This window comes from Sminthopsis crassicaudata, chromosome 6 (assembly GCF_048593235.1).
Source record: "Sminthopsis crassicaudata isolate SCR6 chromosome 6, ASM4859323v1, whole genome shotgun sequence".
NCBI classification, from domain to species: domain Eukaryota; kingdom Metazoa; phylum Chordata; class Mammalia; order Dasyuromorphia; family Dasyuridae; genus Sminthopsis; species Sminthopsis crassicaudata.
In genome coordinates, this window is record NC_133622.1 from 194,233,511 (window position 1) to 194,256,902 (window position 23,392).

General features: G+C 43.6%; 1 protein-coding gene across 3 annotated transcripts in view; it reads right to left on the reverse strand.

Annotated features, from left to right (window-relative positions):
* DNAAF9 (dynein axonemal assembly factor 9) overlaps positions 1–23,392 on the reverse strand; it is a 161,667-nt gene that overhangs the window by 11,792 nt on the left and 126,483 nt on the right. For all 3 annotated transcript variants that reach the window (XM_074272830.1, XM_074272829.1, XM_074272828.1), the window contains exons 28-31: positions 19,023–19,148; positions 9,798–9,835; positions 3,492–3,627; positions 2,605–2,691 (exon numbers count right to left, since the gene is read on the reverse strand). In XM_074272830.1, coding sequence (XP_074128931.1) covers positions 2,605–2,691; positions 3,492–3,627; positions 9,798–9,835; positions 19,023–19,148 — 387 coding nt within the window. The remainder of the gene's footprint in view (positions 1–2,604; positions 2,692–3,491; positions 3,628–9,797; positions 9,836–19,022; positions 19,149–23,392) is intronic.

Sequence of the window (23,392 nt, forward strand, 5' to 3'; positions counted from 1 at the left end):
CATCAAGAAATAGAACTAAAAAGCTGTTTAACAATCAAAGGAACCAGTGACAGCGGTATCGCAGTGGACAGAGGACCAGCTCTGGAGTTCAAATTTGACCTTAGACATTTAATACTTATTAGCTGTGTGAACCTGGGCAAGTCACTCATCAAAAAAACAAAACAAAACAATCAAGGGAACTGTCTCAGAAAATGCTACTTGTTAGTCTTACATGGGAACATACTTTTTTTTTTTTTTTTTTTTTGAGAATCCTGTTTTGGGTGGAAGGATGAAGTAGATGACCTTTGAGGTTCCTTCTATAATTCCGATTCTAGGACAAATTCAATTAAACAAAACTCACAAAGTCCCAACTGTGTTAGGCGCTGAAAGGGGATAGAAAACTGAAGACACACCTCCCCCAGCCTTCACTGTGCTTCATAGTTTAAGAGAGATATGAAACCCACAGACACTCAGTGTGTACTTCAAGGAGTTGTGACTTAATATTGGGTCCTTTTCTACCAAGACCACACCTTGCACAGAGTAGGTTCTTAAGGAATACACGAGGGAGCGGAGGGCATTGCCTTGGCAAATAAGCTGCTGCAGCTGAAAAAGGCCGTGGCTTGGCGGCCTCTGGGACAAGCTCTTTCTTAGCTAGGCTGGCCCCCACTCACGAAGCACACAGCCATGGCTCAGTGATCCTACCGGCAGGGACTTGTGGTCTCTGGGGGTGGGATCCAAGCGCTGTTGGGCCTTAGGAGCACAGAGCCATTAGAAGGAAGTTCTCTGACCTCACGGCTCAGCCTCAGCCTTTAAGTTGTAGCCTAGAGAAAATTTCTCTGAAACCTCTTTCACGGGCTGCAGAACAAGGCCTGAGGCCTAGGCAGAGGCTCCTCAGGTCAGCTTTCCCAAACCGAGTTTCCAAGGCCAGCCGTCCTCCAGAAGCACTGTCTGTGCCAGGGGACGTGAGCATCCCCTCCACATCCTGTGACTGGGACCGAGCGGGCGAGCAAGGGCCCTCCTTTCTGACACAGACACACAGAAATGGAGTGCAGAGGAAGGCCCCCACAGCCTGCGCAGGAGCCGGCCCGACCCAGGCCCAGAGACCAAGCACAAGTGGGCCTGCGCAGGCCCTCCGCGCCCAGCAGCGAGTCCCTGGCTCAGCAGTGGGAGTCTGCTTGGTGCTAAAAGACCCCTCGATTCCAGGGTGGACGAGGTTTTCCTTCGTGGAATGAAAACAAAACAAAACGTCCACAGGCTGGCTCCTGGCCGTAAGGCAGAAGGCATCCTCGCTCTGCAGTGAGCGGCGGCTGCTCTGACACAGCCTCGGGAGACCGAGGCCATGGAAACACTGACCTGTCAACACCCTGGTGCCCGAGAACAGGGCAGGCCGAGGCAACAAGGAGCCTTTCTTTTCTTAACTGACTGGACTTTCACGTCGTGTTTGCCTTTCGACCTCCACTTCTCCCACCCACTAAGAAGTGAAATCAGGCTCGTGGGCAGCCTTGAAGAAAATCAGAACTGAGCGAAGGGGCAGACCCCCTGCTTAGCCCAAGTTCATTGGAAACTTCTCTATTTATATGAACAACAAAAAAGGGCAGTTTACTCCAGGCATCTTTGAGGACTGAACTAAGTTCATTTGGGCAACAAATATTTATTGAACCCCTCCTAGGTTCAAGGCTATGCTCAGGCTGAAGGGATGTTTAAAAAGACTCCAAATTACATTGAAAAAACCCTCATTTCAAAATATTTCAACTGTGTAATGTCATGTTGTTTCTGCAAACTACTGCACATGGCAACAAGGCCTGTGAATTACCTGGTCCTGGCTTTGCCTCTCCTGACCACTCCTTAAACTGTTCCCACAATCAACACAGAAAAATAACTTTGAGGATCACACTCCAAGTTCTGTTTCAGCGTCTCACTCCCTGATCCAAATAGTCACAGCCACAACCAAAGAAACCATTATCAACCATGAAAGAGAGAGGAAAGAGGAGTTTGGACAGATGTCTTAGAAATACAGGAAGTCCAAAGATGTGGGTCCGAAATGGGCCGACTATAGGTTCTAACAGTACCATTGAGAGTCCAGGGATCGGATCTCTCAGTCAAACTAAAAGTTCGATCTTCTTTGGAAGCATGATCTCCTCAAAAGAAAGAAGGCTTTGCATTTTTTTCTTCTCCCTGATAAAAAGCTCACCAGACAGAAGAGAAAAATAAAAAGTCCACTTATGAATTGGCAACCGTTGTGGGAGTCTAAAAGCCTGCCTGTGAAAGAGAAGGGACACAGAAGATTTTCCACCTGGGTGGATACAGTTTTGAGATGGCGATGCCCCGATTCTAATGCCATTTACCCAAGCTGGCCAGGAAGCAGAGGAAACAAAAGCAATGCAATGAAAATTTGCTACTGCTGACGAGCAGCATCTTCCAGCTATGCACATCATCCATCAGGCCTCTTCAGTTGTGTCACAAAACTCTAGGCCCAGGTCCCCAAATATTCAATAAAAAAGGGCTGTCCACAAGGTCATCTTGGGGAGTACTTGTGTTTTCTTCTCTTCCCCTGCCTTCTCCCTCCATTTCTTTGGTCAGTAAAGACTGTCTGTATTTGTCTTATTTCTCAATTATTATACTTACCAGCCAGGGAACATTAAATAGCGAGCTCTCAGCATCTGAGGAGTTGAAAAACTGTCTTCTGAAAGAATCAGCTCAATGTCTTCATTCCTGTAGGAAATGACAAGAAAAAGGTCCAAGATAACTAGAAGCAGGAGTCCCCATGTACAATTTTTAAAAACAATTTAGGATTATAGATTATTTTAGAACTTAAAGGAAACCTTGTAGTCTAACTCACCTCCACATTTTTTTTTTTTTTTTAAAACAAAAGGGGAAATTGTGGTTTGGAGGTGAGAAGGGACATGTCCAAGCTCATAAAGTTATTATATGTGAAAAAAATTCATGAAAATCACAAAATCACAAAAATACATTATTATTTCAATCCCACTTGAACTTACAACAGTACATTTTACTTCATCAAAATGTTTCTGTATTAAAGAAAATCCTTCCGTCCATCATTTGCAATTTGGAATCAGATCTATGAAATTCTGACTTGACTTGGGCTAATTGCCCCTCAAACTGAACTGATGTTATTTCCCCATCTTCTTAATGCTGATATAAAGGTACTCTCACCTAGAGATTTCATTCTCAAAAATGAGGAAGCCTCAGAACAGAACCTCATTTGGACATAAGGTACATTGGTCTTTCTATCCTGCCCCTGACCTCAAACATGCTTTTTCTCTCATTTTTTTCCCCTCAGCTCCAGTTAATCCTCAGGGAATTACACCAGTTGACATTTCTTAAATATGAAAATCTGAAATACAGTTGAAAGGTTCTATGGTGAAAATAATTATACCAAAAAGATGACCGTGTATTTTAAGCAGCAACTCACTCTTTTAGGTAGCCCTAAGTCCTGGGCTGGCAGGAAGAGCCAGAGGCTTCTGGGGGTTGGGGGAGTAATAAGTAATCACCTGGTCACTATCCCATTTTCAGCAAGAATGAAAGCTGCAGTTGGATTTGCCGCTCGGATTAGACTTTGCAGCTGCACAAGGAGAGGATGCCTCTGCTCCGTGGTGTGACTAGTGAACACGATATTGCTTACCAGACCTGGGGAACAAAACCAGGAACATTTAGACTACAAAAAGAATCTCCAATATCACATTTTCCTTGGTAAGAGAGAAATGCTCATGTCACAGTTACAGTGGAAAAAGTTAATCAGTTGACATTCACACAAAATTGAGGCCCTTGCTTTCTGTCACTTGTTTTCTTCCTCAGCATCTCCCTTTTTCCAGCCCATTTCCCTTTCTTTCCAAGCATGAGCAGGTTTTCCCTGTGCAGAAAAAAAGGGTACTTCATTTGCTAATGACATCATAGGCTCCCACCTTATTATTTTCCCTTTGCACACAAACTTCAGGAACACATGGTTTGCAGTGGCTATCTGTTTCTTGCAAGCTGACTTTCCATCTGATTTTTCCTTCTATTGAGGCAGCTCGTGGGGCAACTAGATGGTGCAGTGGAGAGAGCACCAGCCCTGAATTCAGAAGGATCCAAGTTCAAATCTGGTCTCAGACACACTTCCTAGCTGTGTGACCTTGGGCAAGTCACTTAACCCCAGCCTCAGGAAGAAAAAAACAAAAAAGAGACTGTTCTCTTGAAGATTATTCCTGCCGGTTTTATTGCCAAACCCAATTTCTTTGTCCTCAGTGTCACTGACCTCTCTGAAGGACATGACACTACAAAACTCCTCTCTCCCTCTTGAAACCCTCTTTTCCCTTCCCTACTTAGCCACTAAATTATTTTGGTTCTTTACATACTGTTTGGGCTGTTCCAATTTTTGTTTTCTTCAATAGCTCCTATTTATTCCAGCTACATAAAATAAATCATCTCTATCCTCAAGGAATTAGCTATATATAAAATAGAAAATAACACATTTATGTGAAATCATAATGTAAAATAAAATGCAACAAGAGCATGAAAGAGAGAAACTACGTGCTATGAGAGTTATAAGAAAGAAAGGATCTTTTTTTTACTTAATGGATAATTCAAAAAGACTTCATAGATGAAGCAGAATATAATCAGGGTCTTGAGAAATGGGTAGGATTTCAGTGGAGAGAGAGAGGAGAGAAAGGTGTGAATAAAGACACAATATTGGAAAAGCACGTATGATATGGCCTTGGGATAGTGAACTGTCTATCATCTGGTTGGAGTAAAGGAGAAAAAAAGGGTCGGAGTAGAAGATAAAGTGGTATCATACTGAGGAGACTTGAATGCTGGATAAGAACTTTGAACTTTTCTTAAGCAAAAGAGAGTAGAGTTTTTTGAGCTGAAGAGAAATATAGCAAGATAAGTACAAAATAAAGATCAATCTTGCTGGAGTGTGTGAAGAACAGATTAGAAGGGATTGAAGAGACCAGGTTCTAGTAAATGACAATGAACTTCTATGGCAAAGAGGTAGCAATGGATGAATCCAAAGGATACTGCACAGCTGAAGTCAACAGGAACCCGGTACCTCTCCCCCTGCATATGGGGTTGAAAGTGAAGTAGGGGTGTTCCACACCTCTCAGCCTTATCTCATCTGACGGGCAAGAAAGAAGCCAAGCCAGAAGCTCTGAAAGCCAGAAAGTCAGGCTGAGGCCACCAAAGCAGAGGATCTCAATGTACCTTCTCTCCTTATCTCCCCCGGCACCAGGGTTCTGAAAATGGTTCAAATCCTTTCAGCAAAGCACCCCAACGAACAACAAGCTATGAGGAAGACTGAAAATGGCTTCTGCGTGGTATTCACTGTGGATATCAAGGCCATCAAGTATCAGATTAATAAGCAGGCTGTAATTACAGAAGCCGTATAACAATGATGTGAGTGGCACACTGATCTGGGCTGATGAAGAGAAGGTCTATGTCCAACTGACCTCAAGTAGGATTCTTTGGAACTGGACAACTACAGAATGTGGGACAGATTTAGGGGAACGAGTGAGTTAGGTTTTACAAAGATTTCGTCTGGTTTGCTGGTGGGACAATGAGGGGAAAAGTCCTCTCAGTAGCTGGGGACGGTATCTGGACCTCAGGAGAGGGATTTCATGATTTGAATAACTGACAGACTCAGTGCCTGACAGGTCAATAATCTTGCTACTCTTTCAAATGGATGCTGTCCATCCCTTTCTTTCAGTGACTCTTAAACTCTACCAACATTCAGTTTCTACAGCACATTGGTTCAGAAGAAGGAGCCTTGGGCTCTCAGCCGGAGCTAAGGCTCCATCAGCAAGCCCCTGCAAGCACCTTCCACTCAGTGATTTCCATCAAATATTGGCTGGCAAACACACAAAAATAACGATAACTCCAACAGACTTTATGCTCACATAGCCAGCACACATCTCTAGAACATTTAAGAATATTTTTGATAAGTATTATTTTATTTGATTCTCATGACAACCATGTTAGGTAGGTGCTATTATCTCCATTTGACATAGGAGAAAACTGAGGCAGACATGTTAAATGACATGCTTAGAGCCACAGAGCTAGTAATTGTCTGAGGCTGAATTCGAATCAGATCTTCCTAACTCCAGATTTAGAGCTCTATTCCTTGTGCCCTTGAACTGCCTCACAGCGTCTGGGACTGATTATATAGTACCTGGTTTACCCCAATCTTCTCAACATCACCTCTTTAACCCTACCATCCCCTCCTCTGCCCCTATTCTTCCAGAACTCTGCATGGCTTTGTCTGTAGATTTCTGGAGAGTCGGGGATGAAGATCTCATGATTTAAAGCAGTTCACAATAAGGAGCTGTGCTGCAGCAAAGGCCTTCCACAATCCAATAAAGGCTTCACTAGACAAAAGCAGAACTGATGTACAAACTCAGAAACAACAATTTAAGCAGGCCGTAGGCCAGAGACCCTAGGGCTTGGGGCGGCTCCACTGCAGGAAGCACGGAGGGGGCCCTCTGGAAAAGACACGAGCCCACGGTGGTGAGGTCACCAAGGCCAGATGGTAATAAGTTGCAATGAAGAAGACAGCAGTAACCTTGGAGGCTCTCCACATTCCAGTAGGTGTGAAGGTGACCTTACGGCTGGGGGACAGGAAATCCCACAAGAACCAAAGCCTCTCCAAGCTGACGGAGCTGATCCAGTCTCCCCTGAATCTGAGGAGGCGGCCTGCAGAAGCTCGGACCCATCCTGGGGTGCTCTGTCCAAGCTCCCTGCCTCCTTCTCTGAGCCAGGGCCTGCCTCTGCAGCTGCCGCTCGGTAGCTCCCACTCTGCTTTCTAGGGCCAAGCAGATCAAGTCAGGTTCTTCTATGACCGTCCCCCAGTGCTTTCACATGGCTGTGATGTCTCCCCTGCCCTCTCACGCTGAGGGTTCCAGTCCTGTTCCCATCTAGGTCACCGGGCTCAGCCTGACACTGCTCCCGATCTGGCCTGACTGAGGGCGTCACAGCAGAATGGTAACCTCTGGCTTCAGAGAAGGGGCCTCTGGGGAAGCGATCTAAGGCAGCCAGTTACCTGGTGGGCTCCGGTGACCCCCCACAGGCCTTTTTCTCATTAAACGGTATCTGCTTTCCTTCTAATAAGCTGCTGGTTTTCTGGATCCCATTTGTAGGAACTCATAGTTGTCCCTAAGACATTTTATCTGATTCCTAGATTCTAATTCTATATTTACTTCTTTAACGATTCAGCTTCACATCATTTGGAAACACAGTAAGCTTTATTGTCAACTATTCTCCCACCCAAACTCCTAACTGAATTTTTGAAAAGAACATTTGGGAGCTGAATCCTCCCGGCTGTCTTGGACAAGGGTAACTGGAGAGAGTACCAGGTGACTAAAGGTTAGGCCTTACCCCCCACTGCACCTGAAGTGAGAGCAGTGATTATTCCAGCCCCAGCAAGGGAGAGGCAGGCATTGTCTCCAGGGGTGGCAGGCAGGGAGGATCGAGGGTGGGGCTGGGCAAGGAGGAAGAGGGGAGGCCGACTAGCTCCACAGTATTAGGAATTAGCTTTTCCAATTGGCCTTGAGACTCCTCTGACAGAAGGGGAATCCCTGATCCTAGTTGGAACTGAAATCCAAATCTGGTTCCTGGTTTGGTGACGACCTCCAGGTCAAAGCCCCAGAACTTGGCTCCCTAGATCTTCATCACTGAACATGCAGGCCCAGGCGGATTACCCTGCAGCATTCCTCAGGTCAGCTATGCAAACAATGACTTGCCAAAGGGAAATAACTATGTTTGCTAAGCAGGTCAGACTTCATAACTCAGGTGTTTTAGAGTACAGAGCTACCAAGGTCAAGGTGGTGGGTTTCATCCCTATCCTGACCAGCTACTCTCTCTCTGGGTTCATGGTCAAATGACACTAAACCTTGCTGTCTCACCTGACAAGAGCAAAAGGTGACTCAGAGAGGGAGGCCCATAGCTGGGGCCCAAATCAAGCACATGTATCCAGTGATGGGGGCTCATGGGGCCATCTTATTAGTCTATGAAGCAAGCAAGAGAAATGCTGGCTCTCTAATTCTAATTTTTTATTCCCTAAAAAGAGGGAATACTGAGAAAAGCCGGGTGCTGCTTTAGTGTCCCTTGTAAACCATGTTTGGCTTCTTTTTTGATCCTTGCTTGGAGTCTGTACTTCACACACTCTTGGGGGAAAGGTTACCCACAGTACATTCCATTTTTAATTTTAAAAGAATCATGAGTTAAAAAATTAAGATATTAGCTCAATCATAGGGGAAAAATAAGGAGATGTGGATTTTTTTTGGGGGGGAAGGAACAGGAGAGAAATGCTTTTTTTTTTTTTTTTTTTTTTGAGGCTCAGGTTAAGTGACTTGCCCAGGGTCACACAGCCAGGAAGTGTTAAGTGTCTGAGACCAGATTTGAACTCGGGTCCTCCTGAATTCAAGGCTGGTGCTCTATCCACTGCACCACCTAGCTGCCCCAAGAAATGCTTATGTACCAGGAAGATGCTACTTCTCTCAGCCTGACTCTGATTTCCTAAAAAAATGGTGCTCATTTCCTTTGAAGGAGGGATCACTTTTCAGCCCTTTCACTCTAGCAGCACATAGATCCTAGATAGCTCTCAATGGTGGATTCCTGCTGCCTACAGAGTGTCAGACAAATAATGCCCCTGGGAGTGGGTTTTGTTTTTGTTTTCCTGACCTGCCTTAAGGCGAGAAAGGCGTCCATCTCCTAAGGCTTTTGTCCTTTCCTGGGAAAACTGCCTCCACCCTTCTTTCCTTCTGAAGAACACCCACAACCTGCTTTGCCTGAGACAGGCCACATAATTGTGGTTTGCCAACTGCGTGCTACCAGCGAATGGCGAGGCTCCTAGAGCAGACCTCCCAGTCTGAGGTGCCTCAGGCCACCTGTCTCGGTGTCAAGGTCAAGGTGTGTCAGAGGTCAAGGTGAATGAGTCTGGAGGGGACTCATGTGGCCAGGCCCGGGGCCTGCCTGGGCCTCAGAGGCTGGCAGCTTGAATCCCTTGCTCTTGTCACTTACATAAAAACAGGAAAGGGGGAGGCAGGACATAAGTAGAGAGAGCCAGGAGAAAGGGCAGCAAGGTCAGCTGCTGACATTTTTTGGAAGTGACTCTGAGGATGAAATGCAGCCAGCGCCCGGAACTGGGCTCCTGCAACACAGCCCAAGGCCTGACTCATTCTGACAACCCCCCCCCCCACAACCAAGATTAAACTGAAAGCGCTGGGAGGGGCATCCTGCCGCCCCCCCCCTCCCCTCTCTGCCTCATTCCTGGGGGAGGGCCCACCAAGGTGGACCCCACTGCCCCCGGCCTCTGTCCCCAGGGACATCGGCAGTGGGGGGCTCCCCGGGGCAGCAGGCTCCGAGGCCCAGCTGGGACATGGGGGAGGCTGCTTCCGTTTGGTTTCTGCGTGCTGAGCCTACTCAGGAAGCCCAGGCACCACGCACAGCCCAACAACAATGGGGAGACTGAGCCAATGATCCCGCTCTCCCTCCACCCCGGGGAGTCCTGTCCCTGCACGGCTGCGCAGCGTGGGCTCAGCCGGCCACACTACCGGAGAGCCTGGCTCGTGTCCTGCGGCTGACTCGGGTTAGGCAGGCGGGAAGAGTAGGTAACTCGGCACAGGCAAGACCAGACTTAGGATAGGCCCATAAAAGGCCAGGAAAGCATGCTGGGTCACCGCTCTCCTTTGGTGAACCTCAGGCTTTGAACTTCGACCAACTACGGAGACTGATTTTCAGGAGTTCTAGAGCTCAGCTATCACAGTTAAACCACGTTCGAAAGACAGGCTTTATTCTGTGGGCAGAAAGTCAGGCCTGCTACTTACCTTGGGAACACTGATCGAGGAACTTGGGAAAGAGAAATCTAGAAAGAAAAAAAGAGAAAGCGTCAGTGCTCACACTTCCATGGCAGCTTAAGCAGTTCTCAAAAATCAGTTCGTGATTCTATGATTCAGTGCAGCAGTGCACCAGAACATCACTTAAGCACTGGCATCCTTCCCACGAACCACACCCAGCCAGAGAAGCTACAGGTGGGGCTGGGTTCCACAGAGCCGCTTTCAAAAACTGCTGCAGCTAGATGCCCGGGACCCAGGGAGCCAGGAGTACAGGGAGGCGCCATTCACCTTCGCAAGGAAGAAAGAACACTGCGGACCCCTGAGGAGCAAGCCCAGCTGCCCCCCTGGAGACCTTGTGACTGGGGTCTCAGGCCTTCCAAATGACTAACTTTTAGGAGGGAATGGGAGTGAGCTCATGCCGGTGCTGAAGGAAAAGCTTCTTTTGGCCAGTAACAAGCTAGCTCCTGCTTCCATCCTTCCTCTCCTCCTCATGAGGTTGTTTTTTGCTAGGATCTGGGTTTTCCTTGAACATACCCCCAAACGGCAGAGGCAAACAGGGAATACACCGTGGGACCAGCCTGCCCTTCTCAAATTCCTCACCGCCCTTTGCTGGAACCTTTCCTTTGTACTGAGCACAACCTGAAGCTCGGCATCAGGAGGGGCTTCAGCAAAGAGAGCCCTTCCACAATGGCCACACTCATCCCCACCGCAGTGATCTCTATGTGTGGCTTTCCGCCAGACTAGATTATAGACCCTTTGAGACCAGGGTCTATTTTTAACCACGAGGGGTTTAATACATGTTGGTAGAATGACTAGCACAAGAAGAGGGGGGGCTATCCCAGGCAAAGTTGTGTATGTAGCATTTGAGGAGGCAGTGCTGGGTTGGGGGCAACTCAGGTGGGGGACCAGCCTCCCAGGAAGGCATAGGAGAACTTCTAGGTCTCTGCGCAGGCGGAGCAGCAGGGGTTCCTTCCTGCAGTGTGAAACAAGCCAAGGGGAGAAAGCTCTGAGCCAGACACTTGTAGGAAGCACCAACTCAGGTATTTTCCTCATGAGTCGGGGACAGACCTTAGGGCAAAATGTTCTCTCCAGTTGCTGTGGTTGGAGCCAGTGAGCCAAGTTTATCTGCCAAAGATCCCCAACTACCAATATCAGAGCAAAGCAGGAGATGAAAGATGCATATTAGCTCATCTAATCTCCCCCTTCTCCCTTCCTCCTCCCCACCCCCAGGCAGTGGCTGTTCTTTCCTTATTCCCCCAGCTTTCACGTGTTTTCTCCTATTTTTCTCAGATGACCAGGTTTCCAAGCCTCTTACAAGAGGCGTCACTGTCAGGGAAATGTGCTTTGGAGTTCATCATGTTACTTCCTAGCTTTCTGTGCCAAGTCTGGCACAGGCAACAGTGTTCTCCCTCCGCCCCCTCAGTGCTTCTTCAGGATAATATTCCCCCATCACCACTGACCTGATGTTTTCTGCTAGATTTTTTCCTAAAACATCTTTATCAAACATGTCCATCCAGATGAGGGGAGGGCTCAGAAGGGGAGGGAGGGAAACACCTCCACCTAGAGTTTTAGGGTCAAGATATCCTCTGATAAGGATTTGCCTCAAGACCTCAGTAAGACCATTAGTCTTACAAGATCCCATCCTGCAGATTCTACTGAAGAGAGGGATCCATCTCCAACTGCTACATATTCCCTTTCTTTCTCTAATCCCTTGGCTGGAAATGAATATTGTGTCCTTTTGACTTCCCTAGCACTGCGGGCATCTTTTATGCTACTATATATGTCCCCTATGGAACTTGACTGTAATAAGGACCCTTAATAAATTGTAAGCAGGGAGAGACTTTGTATGCATATAGCTTGGTATTTTCCTCCAGAATCTGCTCCCTCCCCTAATTCCTAGTGGCTTGTACATAGTAGATGCTCAGTAAATACTTCTTGAATTTGAAATATCTATATTAGGTCTTTCCAAAGGTGAACATAGACCACTGACTTGTTATACATCTCTTATTTAGTGGATTCTATTTTTCACTTTGAATTTCTTTGTGTTTCCAGCATATATGAAGAACCTGAAGTCTCTAAATCATTTCTCTCTCTCTCCCCATAAATTCATGATCATGACATCTCTGCCTTTACACAAACTACTAATCTAACTTACTAACACTAAACTAATCATGAAGCATAAAGTCTAAAGATGGGGAGCTTTGAGAAGCCAGAGTTATCTGGCCCCTTTCTACTTAGAATTCTGAGAAGTTTTTCTGTTTTGTAGGTTGTCCTCATGTGTCTTTTTGATTATCTGGGTCTTTACCAAAAGAGTCAGAAAAGAAATAGCTCAGTGTCTGTCTGGGGGCTCATGACAGATAGTGTAGACCGCGGAGGAGACCCTGTTGTAAAACCACCTTAATGCTATGATGAGGCATCATAAAATGAGATTCAAGAAGAAAGCTCGTAATCTTTGTTAAGATGTCCCTGCTTCAACTTGAATTTAGCTCTGACCCAGTAAGTCGAGAGAAATATGAAGCTCATGTCCTAAAGTCCTGTGAACAGTTCCCAGGGTTTGGTCTTGTGACAATCAATTTCAATTTGTTCCATCTGAAGAATCCTTTGTTCAGCAGGTAAACCTTTTCCTAAGCCATTCTACATAGATGGAGAATGCCCAGGTTTTAAATCTCTGGTGGGGGAACATTTAATCCAAATATTATCTTCAGGCAAAAGGTAGTCAGTCAGCTGTGGTTCTTGGACGTAGCATGTGCATACTGCTCCGCATTGCAAAATTTACTTCAATACCATGGAGCCAACATTCTTGACCCAAAATCGGGAAGGGTTGTGGACAATAACATTTCCTCTAGACAACTCTCATACTTCAGGAGAACCAGGATTTCACAGGGGTAGATGTTCTTAAGTCAGAGACAGCCTCTCTAGGCCTTAGCAGACTGTTCTCAGAGAGCTGCTGTGGTCAGAAAATTCCTTCCTCTGTGGCCAATCTTCTCTTCACATTTAACTAGACAATCATCAATGGCATCCTTCTCCTCCTCTTCCTCATGACAATAATAGCTTTTATTTTGCACTTTCAAATATTATCTCATTTGATGCTCACAACAACCCTGGGAGGTGGATGCTATTATGTTCATTTCGTAAATGGGAAAATGGAGGTAGAAAGAGATTAAGTGACTTGCCCATGGTCACATAGCCACTAAGCATCTGAGGCTGGATTTGAATTCAGTTCTGCCTGGCATCCTGGCAATGAGATGTAATGATATCTTAAATTTACATGAGAGATGGAGAAAAATTCCGGAGAGAATTTGCTGGAGATGCAGAACCAGGAGTAATTGCATAAAGGTGATGATAAATGAAAGAGCTGAGGGCTCAGCCAAGCAAATGGCAAAAAGCAGCAGGATGGAGTGTTGGGCTACATCCAGGTCTGGGGAATGAGAAACAGAAGTAGACCTAGAGAAGTTGTAGGGCAGGAGACCGTTCTAGATGACAAGGGGAGTGAAAGCTTCAAGAAAGAGGGAGGCAATAGGGCTGACTGCTGCTCAGAGGGAGAGGAAAACCCTTGTTCTACGACTGCAGGAGTCTTGTTTTTTTAAAATAGGAACGGACACTGTTATTAAATGAAGTTGTTCACTGTATTATTTCCACTACATTTCCTCTGAAATGGAATTTGTCCTCCCCCCCCACCCTGAGAACCGAGAGCTTCTATGACTAGCAATATTTTTCAATAGCTAAAGACACAACAATTTTCCAAAGAGGCAACATGCAGACGTCTGCCTGCAGCTTGAGACTCTTGGCACTTCCTCCAGCCTTGCCAGGCTCTGTCCAAGGCGGCCAGGGGCTTCCCCTGGCATCCCGGCTGCAGAGAACTCGACAGCCAGCCCTGTTTCCTTAGATATGTCCTGGTCCCACCCGTTGGGTGAGTTTGTTCTCATATCTCACGGGCTCTGCAGCACAGGCAGGTTCTTGGTAGTCACTGTGGGTACAGGGGCTACAGGCAGCCAGGAAGCTGCCAGTGGAGAAATCAGGGTTCAAATCCAGCCCAGGGCACTCAGAGCCAGCTCCTTCAGCTGGAGAGGTCACTCAATACCTCTCAGCTACCATCATCCCCTAAAATGGGGAGAATTCCTTCCAGGCTTGTGAGAATAAAATGAGGTTAATATTTCTAAGTTGCTCTGCAAACCTGAAAGCATAGGACTTTCAATCCTGGGGCTTGGGACAAGCCACCCTAGCACAAAACTAATCAGCAGGCACAGTGCTGTCAAACATCTCAGGACCCCCTGCTGCTGAAAAACTTCCCTCAAGTCTGGCGCTCAGGGGCCACAGCTCCCAAGGAGCTCGATGGTCGCTTCACTCTCAGTCTTTCCATTTCTGTGTCTGACCTCTTCCACTTACACATTACATCTGAACTTGCACTACATGGCTCCTTCTGTTCCTTACAGGAAGGCACTTTGATCACCTTCAGATGCCCGAGATAGGACGTGAGCCACAGCAGCTGCCCGCCCCCTGTCTGCCTTCCCTCCAAGCCATCCTGTGCTCGAGGCCACAGATGACCACACCACCCCTTCCTACGCTGCCCTGCAATAAACTCTCTTGGATCAAGCAGAAACCCCTTCTTTGACAGTGAAGCTCTCCAACTGCTGCCCAGCTTCCCAATCCTCTTTCTCACAATTCCTTCCTGCTGTCCTGGCTATCTCCCAGGCCTGGAAGGCCTCCCCTCCTTCACAGCAGCCTCTTAGTTTCTCTGCCTCCCCTACCTAAGACACACCTCCAGTAGAACTGGAGCTTTCTGGGAACTGGGAACCTTGGTCTGCCTTTGAATCCCCAACAGTCAACATTTGGTACATACTGAACAGTCAATAAATGTTTATTGATTGATTGCCTAAGGATACAAAAAAACCTTGAATGGAATGGAGGACAATTCAAATAAAATATATCATTCATTTCCCCCTTTACTCATTAGGACACAGGAATCATTTCATCCTTCATCTTTCTATCACTAGCACAGTGCAGACTTGTTGATGCCCTGATGATCTAAAAAGATTCTGACAAGTTAGGACGGTGGTATCTATAGGATATATTAATAAATCAATCAATAAGCATTTATTAAGCATCTGTTGCTATGGATCAGGTATTGTACAGAGAGTGGGGGCCCACGGATGCTCTTAGGTTGCATCACAGAAGCCCACTGCTTGATGCCAGGGAGATGGCTGTCCTGCTGGTGTGCGGGACTCAGAAGCCACCCCAAGCAAGCAGGGAGCTCGTTTTAGAAAGATGTCAGGACTTGAGAAGCTATAAACCCTCCAGACAAAAAGGCCACGCCTTGATCTGTCTGGCCCCAGGGGACATTACAGAGAGATAAACATTACAGAGAGGCAGATTTTGGCTCAGGATAAAGAATACCTTTCTATTACCCTGGATCACCTTGTCAGTAGTAAGATCTCCATCCCTGGAGGAGAGGCCATCCCAAGCAGGGGCCATATGAGTATCTGTTGGGGATATTGTGGAAGGGATCACTTGGTAGGAAGAGCTTGGACTCTGAAGTCCTTCATAACTCTAATATTTTCTGACTTTTTTCATCTCTGGCAGAGGGCACTAAGCACAGAAGGAACTGGACAAATATTGAATTGATGTTAGAATAATTGTCTAAGGGATCAGAAAACTCCTTGAGATCAAAGTTGGCAATTTTACCCCAACTTACTACATATGAAGCCCACAATGCAATTCAATTTCTCCTTTGGTACACAAAAAATCACAGGAAGTGTGTCTTAGTCAGACACAATGCTCAAATGAACTTTTGGGTACACATAAATGAGGGCTGGGTGGTCAGGAAAGGCTTGGTGGATGGTTTAGGCTAGGCCTTGATGGATAGTTAGAATTTGGAGCGGCAGAGAAGAGGGCAGGGCATTTCCGAGAGGGGGGGATAACATGAACAAAAGTGTGGAGGCAGGCATGTTCAAGTTGGAGAGCCCTTTGTCAAGACAAGAGGGTTTGGTCAGATTTAATCCTGGGTAGACAATGAAGCACAAAGGAGGTTCCCAAGCATGAGTCAAAGCAGTATTTTAGGAATATTAATTTTAGGACCAAGGTATGACAAAATTCCTTTTCTACTTCTAGAGAGCCTTGGGAAAATTTAGTATTTACTAGAAATGAGCACTTACTTTGTGCCTTAACTTGGATATAATAAAAAGGAAAAAGAAACAAGGGAGGGAGGGAGGGAAAGAGGAAGGGAGGGAGGAAGAGGGGGGGGGGAGAGAGAGAGAGAGAGAGAGAGAGAGAGAGAGAGAGAGAGAGAGAGAGAGAGAGAGAGAGAGACACCGAGGCAGAGAGAGAGAGACAGAGACAGAGAGAGAGAGACAGAGAGAGAGAGACAGAGAGACAGAGAGACAGAGAGACAGAGAGAGAGAGAGAGAGAGAGAGAGAGAGAGAGAGAGAGAGAGAGAGAGAAGAGAAAAGAGGAGAGAGAAGAGAGACATACATACACAAAGAGAGAAAGTGTGTATTTGTGTAGGAAGAGGACAGGGTCATAACATCAATGTTCATCAAAATAAAATAAGACAGTTGGGAAAACGGGAAATTAGTATGGCAGAAATTAGATATGGATCCACACTTAACACCATATACCAAGATAAGATCAAAATGGGTCCATGATTTAGGCATAAAGAGGGAGATAATAAATAGATTAGAGGAACAGAGGATAATCTACCTCTCAGACTTGTGGAGGAGGAAGGAATTTATGACCAGAGGAGAACTAGAGATCATTATTGATCACAAAATAGAAGATTTTGATTACATCAAACTAAAAAGTTTCTGTACAAATAATACTAATGCAAACAAGATTAGAAGGGAAGTAACAAATTGGGAAAATATTTTTAAAAACAAAGGTTCTGACAAAGGTCTCATTTCCAAAATATATAGAGAACTGACCATAATTTATAAGAAACCGAACCATTCTCCAATTGATAAATGGTCAAAGGATATGAACAGACAATTCTCAGAGGAAGAAATTGAAACTATATCCACTCACATGAAAGAGTGTTCCAAATCACTATTGATCAGAGAAATGCAAATTAAGACAACTCTGAGATACCACTACACACCTGTCAGATTGGCTAAGATGACAGGAACAAATAATGATGAATGTTGGAGGGGATGTGAGAAAACTGGGACACTGATGCATTGTTGGTGGAGTTGTGAAAGAATCCAGCCATTCTGGAGAGCAATTTGGAATTATGCCCAAAAAGTTATCAAACTGTGCATACCCTTTGACCCAGCAGCGCTACTACTGGGATTATATCCCAAAGAAATACTAAAGAGCGGAAAGAGTCATATATGTGCCAAAATGTTTGTGGCAGCTCTTTTTGTTGTAGCTAGAAACTGGAAGATGAATGGATGTCCATCAGTTGGAGAATGGTTGGGTAAATTATGGTATATGAAGGTTATGGAATATTATTGCTCGGTAAGAAATGACCAGCAGGAGGAATACAGAGAGGGTTGGAGAGACTTAAATCAACTGATGCTGAGTGAAATGAGCAGAACCAGAAGATCACTGTACACTTCAACAACAATACTGTATGAGGATGTATTCTGATGGAAGTGGAAATCTTCAACATAAAGAAGATCCAACTCACTTCCAGTTGATCAATGATGGACAGAGGTAGCTACACCCAGAGAAGAAACACTGGGAAGCGAATGTAAATTGTTAGCACTAATATCTGTCTGCCCAGGTTGCATGTATCTTCGGATTCTAATGTTTATTGTGCAACAAGAAAGTGATATTCACACACATGTATTGTACCTAGACTATATTGTAACACATGTAAAATGTATGGGATTGCCTGTCATCGGGGGGAGGGAATAGAGGGAGGGGGGTAATTTGGAAAAATGAATACAAGGGATAATATTATAAAAATATATATATAATAAAAAATTAAAAAAAAAAATAAAATAAAATAAGACAGGAAAAAAGACAAGAACAACAAAATATGCAGATTGTTTAAGGAAGAAAGCAAGATTTTCAACAGGCTAAAGAGCAGAAAAAACAAGAGACATGAAATTTAGGACTTCTAGCCCAGTTGGTAAGAATGGAATCTATACTCTCAACAATTTAACAAGTTATTTTGTTGTTTTGTTTTTTTTTAATTTCTCAAGTGTGAGTGATTTGGTGATTTTGTCCTGAGCATCAGCTGGAATATCAAGATTAACAATCTGCTTTAGTCACTCCCTCAAGTATTCCTAGGGGCATTTAGTTCCAGTAAATTCTGGGGTCAAAGACCTCTACCACACTTCAATTCTTAATACCTGGCTTCACATCTGTTGTCATTGTCCTCAACTACAGCTGTTACTAGAATTAGAGAATTAGTATTGAAAGGGATCTCCAAGACCTTCCAACTCCAAATCCAGTGCTCTTCCCACTAAACCAGAAAGCCAAAATTTCTAAAAGTAGCAGGCTCCATCCTATGTATCCAAGTACGTCTAGGATCTCTGAAGAGGAAAACATCCGGCAAGCCTGATTCTGAGACAGCCTCACTTAAATGACCTGTCCTCTCTCCCTCAATCAAAAGCCTTACTCATCAAGATCATCTGCATTCCAAACCCTTTTCTAGGTGTAAGATGTATATGACATGCTAATGGCACTAAACTTTCTAAGAAAATACATTTCATGTTCAACTCACTGTATGAAATTACTTTTCAGTGGCTACAGAAATATGACCAGAATTACTTGCAGTATTTTTATTTGTAAGACAGATTAGATTTACTGTGCATAGCTCCAAAATTAAGACCAGAGAGCAAAAGGCACAAAGATGTATTCTCCAGAATACTCAGTATTCTCCAGAACTTCCTAACAATAAGAGTTTTCCAACACTGGAATGGAATTGTCTATCCCTGGAAACATTTAAACTCATCAGGGACATTTCATGGAGCATTCCTGGACAAAGTAGAAGACTGGACTAAATAATTTTAGAGATCTTTTGATTCTAAAATTCTGTGATTCTAAGCCCACAGGTCCACAGGGATCCTCTTGTAGTCTTGAAGAGGACTTTTGAGGGTCTGGCAATAATCAATACATTAATGAGAATTTATTGAACACCTACCATATGGTAAGGAAAAACAATGAACTTCCAAGAAGCAAAATTAAACAAGTCTGCTTAAAAAGGCGATGCTTTCCAAAAAGAACAACTCCCTCCCACCCAACTCCTTACGTTCTAGGTGGGCGAGGACTACCTGTGCTTCATGTAGCAGCATAAGGGCTCCACACATGTAGTAATTGTGCCAATTTCAAAAGTAGACTTCACATCTGAGTCAGGGTGAGTCTGGAGTGCCTGGACAACATCAATAATATCTATGTAGCTGTAAGAGAAGAAAAATGGGTGACTAATGGTAAAATCTTGATACCTCAATGTACTCAAGAGAATGAGTAATTACTAAACAACATGAATTAAGAGATCTTAACTTTTAAATTCTGAACATAATAAGTGACAAAGGTGAATACTTGCAAAGTAGAATAGAAAAATAGGATTGTAGAAGAAACCATAAATCTTTTTTTTTTTTTTTTTTTTTTTTTTTTTGAGGCTAGGGTTAAGTGACTTGCCCAGCGTCCCACAGCTAGGAAGTGTTAAGTGTCTGAGACCAGAAGAAACTATAAATCTTTTATCACACCCAACTTGCTTTTCCTTTTAAGCATAAAATAAATTCAATATATATCTATCACAACTGTCCTGTGTACCTGCATTTTTGGACTCATATTCTCTTCAGAGCATTTTAAAATGATGCTTAACTGATTCTCTTTTTTTCCTTTGATAGCTATAGTCTATCCCTTCTATCCTTCCAGTTCATCTCTCTGTCTTTTTGTTTTTGTCTCCCTCCCTCCTCCACATACACACACCTCAAAAAGAATACCCTCGTAATAAATATGTATAAATCAAGAAAAACAAATTCCATCACTATAACCAAATAGATCTCTTTAACATAAGGAAATATGTATCATTAAAACATACTAGGATAAAACACATTACAAAAATACTGAAAAAATACTCTTTGTTAAAATAAGAAGAGATTAAATAGAAGGAGGCTCTGTGTATGTGTATATATGTGTGTATGTACACACACACACATCTACATGATAAACAGGAATCTCTGAAAAAATTTACTATGACATCTTAGAATTAACAATATAGAATAGAAATCCTAGACATAGATTTATAGCCAACCTAGACTTTAGGAAAGCAAACTTCAAAGAATTCAGAGAAAATCCCATGACGTAAGACTTTGGGGAGCCCATCAATCAACACAAGTATGAAAAGGATCAGTACTAGAGATTTAAGTGAGGGCAGTAACCAAAAAAGAAAACAAAAAACTAGCCCAGTCTTGAGAAAACTAGCCTAGTGCCAGGAAGCATCGACTTGAAGTGAGGGACCTCAGAAGCTATCTTTTCTTCTAACAGAGATTTCTGTCTAGAGAACACCCAACCAAGAGACCCTCCAGTTCTTTGTTTGAAGACTTACAATAGAGGAGAGCCTACTCCTCCCCAAGGCAGCCTATTTTACTTTTGAGCAGTTCTTATTGTTAGCAAGTTTTTCTTGACTTCAAAACCTATCCTTACCTTTTACAACTTCTATCCATTGCTCCTTTGGGGCTAAGAACAAACCCAATTTTTCAAATACTTGAAGACACTTTCCACATCTCCCTTGAGCCTTTGATTTTTGAGATTATGGGAAGCCTTTGCCAATCCCCCTTAAAGCCAATGCCTTTCCTCTGTTGATTCCCTCTAATTTATCCTGTATAGAGATTGCCTGCACATATTAGTATATAGCTCTTGTCTTCCCCCATTAGAAGTCTCTCTGAGAGCAGAAACACACCTCACACTTAATACAAAAACAGCTAAGATGGTTGCCTGAATGGGAGGCAAACTATCTATTTCTCATACTGACGCCAACAAAACCATGAAGTTGACACTAGACCAAATAATAATCAAGAAATTCAATTAAAAAACTGGCGAGTTCTCCTCCATCATAACTGCATAAAAAAATTTAACAGAAGCTTGAGTCATAGAGTAAACATTTAATAAAAGTTTGTTGATTGTTTTTAAGATACTATAGACTTGTAAGTAGTTGTTTCAGTCCCCTGTCTAAAGGTAAATGAATTCCAAAATTAGAATCAAACAAGGCTACATAAATGACTCATTAAAGAATTTAGTCACTAAAAAATTTAATCTAAGCTCCACCCTGCTAGACTTCGTCTCTTACTTGGATCCAGAAAATAGAGGCCATCCATAACAGCCTTCTTTCCTAACCTAGACTTCAAAACTCCTTGACATCATATTATGTTCTTTCCTCTTTTGTTCCATTGTCAGATAAGGACATTATCCCTTTTCTTGTCAAAGCCACCTTTTCATTTGTATCTTGTCCCATCCCCTGCTAGATGACTGCATCTTCAATAGTCTGCATTTCTACTTTAATTGCTGTATCCAAGGGCCTTTTCTCAACCCTTATCTTTCCTGATCTATGGTGAGCTTAGCATTTGAGCTTAATAGTCAGGCCCCCATCTCTATTTTAACAGTATTATGCTTATTCTCCATCCTGACCCTTTTTCTCTTTTCTCTAGGTATCTTTTCTCTGGTAAATCATCAACTTCTTCTGTAGGGTTTAATGGCTTTTTATACATATACAACTTGCAGATCTATACACCTAGTCCTAATCCCTCTCTAGGGTTCTAGTATTTTATCACCTATTGCTTGTTGCACAGGGAACTGCATGTCCCCTTTAAGCATCTCAAATTTATTATGCCCAAAACTCTTTATCTTCCCTTCCAACTGTCCCTCCTTCTCATTTCTCTTTTATTTGATAGCACCACTCTCTCTTCCCAACTGTCCATGATATAACCTCCAAGCCATCTTTCAGTCTTTCCTTTTCCAAATTCCTCCACATCCATCAGTTCCAAAGTCTGGCTAATTACACCTTCATCACATATCTCGCGTTCTTCTTTACGTATATTTACCCATTACACTACTTACTGTAGGCCCACATCATCTCCCACCTGAACTGCTGTAATAATCTATATTACTGGTCCCCTGCTTTCAATTTCTCTCCTCTCCAATTCATCTTTCTCACAACTATCAAAATAATATTCCCAAAGCATGAGCCTCATTTAAAAATGTAAACTCAGCTTGGTGTTTGAAGCCCTTTAAAGTCCTTTACAATTTCACCTCCTTTGCCAGCACCTCTCCAATCTAATTTCACAGAAGTTATTCTATGTCCTAAATAAACTAGCTCCTCTTCCCAAACTTGGCATCCCAGCTTCCCCCCTTTGTATGGACTGTTCCTCTACTTCCCCACATTGAGAGGGTATATCCTTCTCCCGTCTTCTTAGAATCCCTAGCTTACTTGTGTTAGAAATACACTCTTGACACTGAAAATCAAATATCAAGGAAAATTTATTAAAGAAGAATCTTAAGGAATCATCTTAATGTTTCTGGCCAGAAATGGGTTATGCTCCAAAAAGCACATAAGTGGGAGAAGCTTTATACTTGTTACTTTGGTGTGGTCCCGCCCTTCAGGGATGGGTCCATTCCCTTCAGGATTACAATATCTCTCTGATGCATCTACTATATATTTCCCCTTAAATATGTATAAACATGTTCCCCTCCCCCTCCTTCATCATATATCCCATGTTCAAAAATGGCCCAAAACTCTTCCTTTGGGGTGTGTTGTTTAAAATTCAATTAGCCTCTTAAGCAGGCATAGTGATTTGGTCTAGTTAAGTCATTGACCCCAATTAATATGGACAGTTTGTGGTTTTCTCAAAACTACAAGTAGCTGAATACACCTATGTCTTCCTAGCGCCCTGTTTGCTCAAGGATTCTATTGATCTCTTAATTGTTCTGTGGAATCTTAACCTTTCTTAACCTCTGGCATTTCAAAAATCTCTTGGACAGTGGTACCTACTATCCTACACTACCCTGAAGCTTGCAACACTCTTGAAAGCCAATCTGTCAGTACTTCTCACACTTCAAAGTTCAGCTCACAAGTTGCTTCTTACCAGAAGCCTTTCCTTACCCTTTTTCATTGTTAGTGATCTATTCCTTCTCAAATTATAATGCATATGTTACACACAGAATTAGTGCTTCTTGAGGACAAGGACTATTTCTCATTTTGTTTTTGTATTCTCAGCGCCAAAAACATCACTTTGCACATAACAGATAGTTAATAAATGTTCGTTAAATTACTTAATAAATGCATGTTAAATTACAGTGGCTTGCCATAGATCAAAATGATTATTTAATGTCTTTAAGAAATAAAGTGCTTTTCTTACAATAACCACGTAAGACAAATAGTACAAGGGTTATACTTCTTATTTTCCAAATAAGTAAATTGGAACTTCCAGCTAAGATGGTTGCCTGAATGGGAGGCAAACTACCCATTTCTCACATATTGAGTGCAAAACCATGAAATTGACACTAAACCAAATAATGATCAAGAAATCCAATTAAGAAACTGTGGCGAGTTCTCCTACATCATAACTGCATAAAAAGTTTCACAGATGCTTGAGAGTCATAGAAAACCAGTGCCAGCACGCACTGCATGAGCAAAGATAGG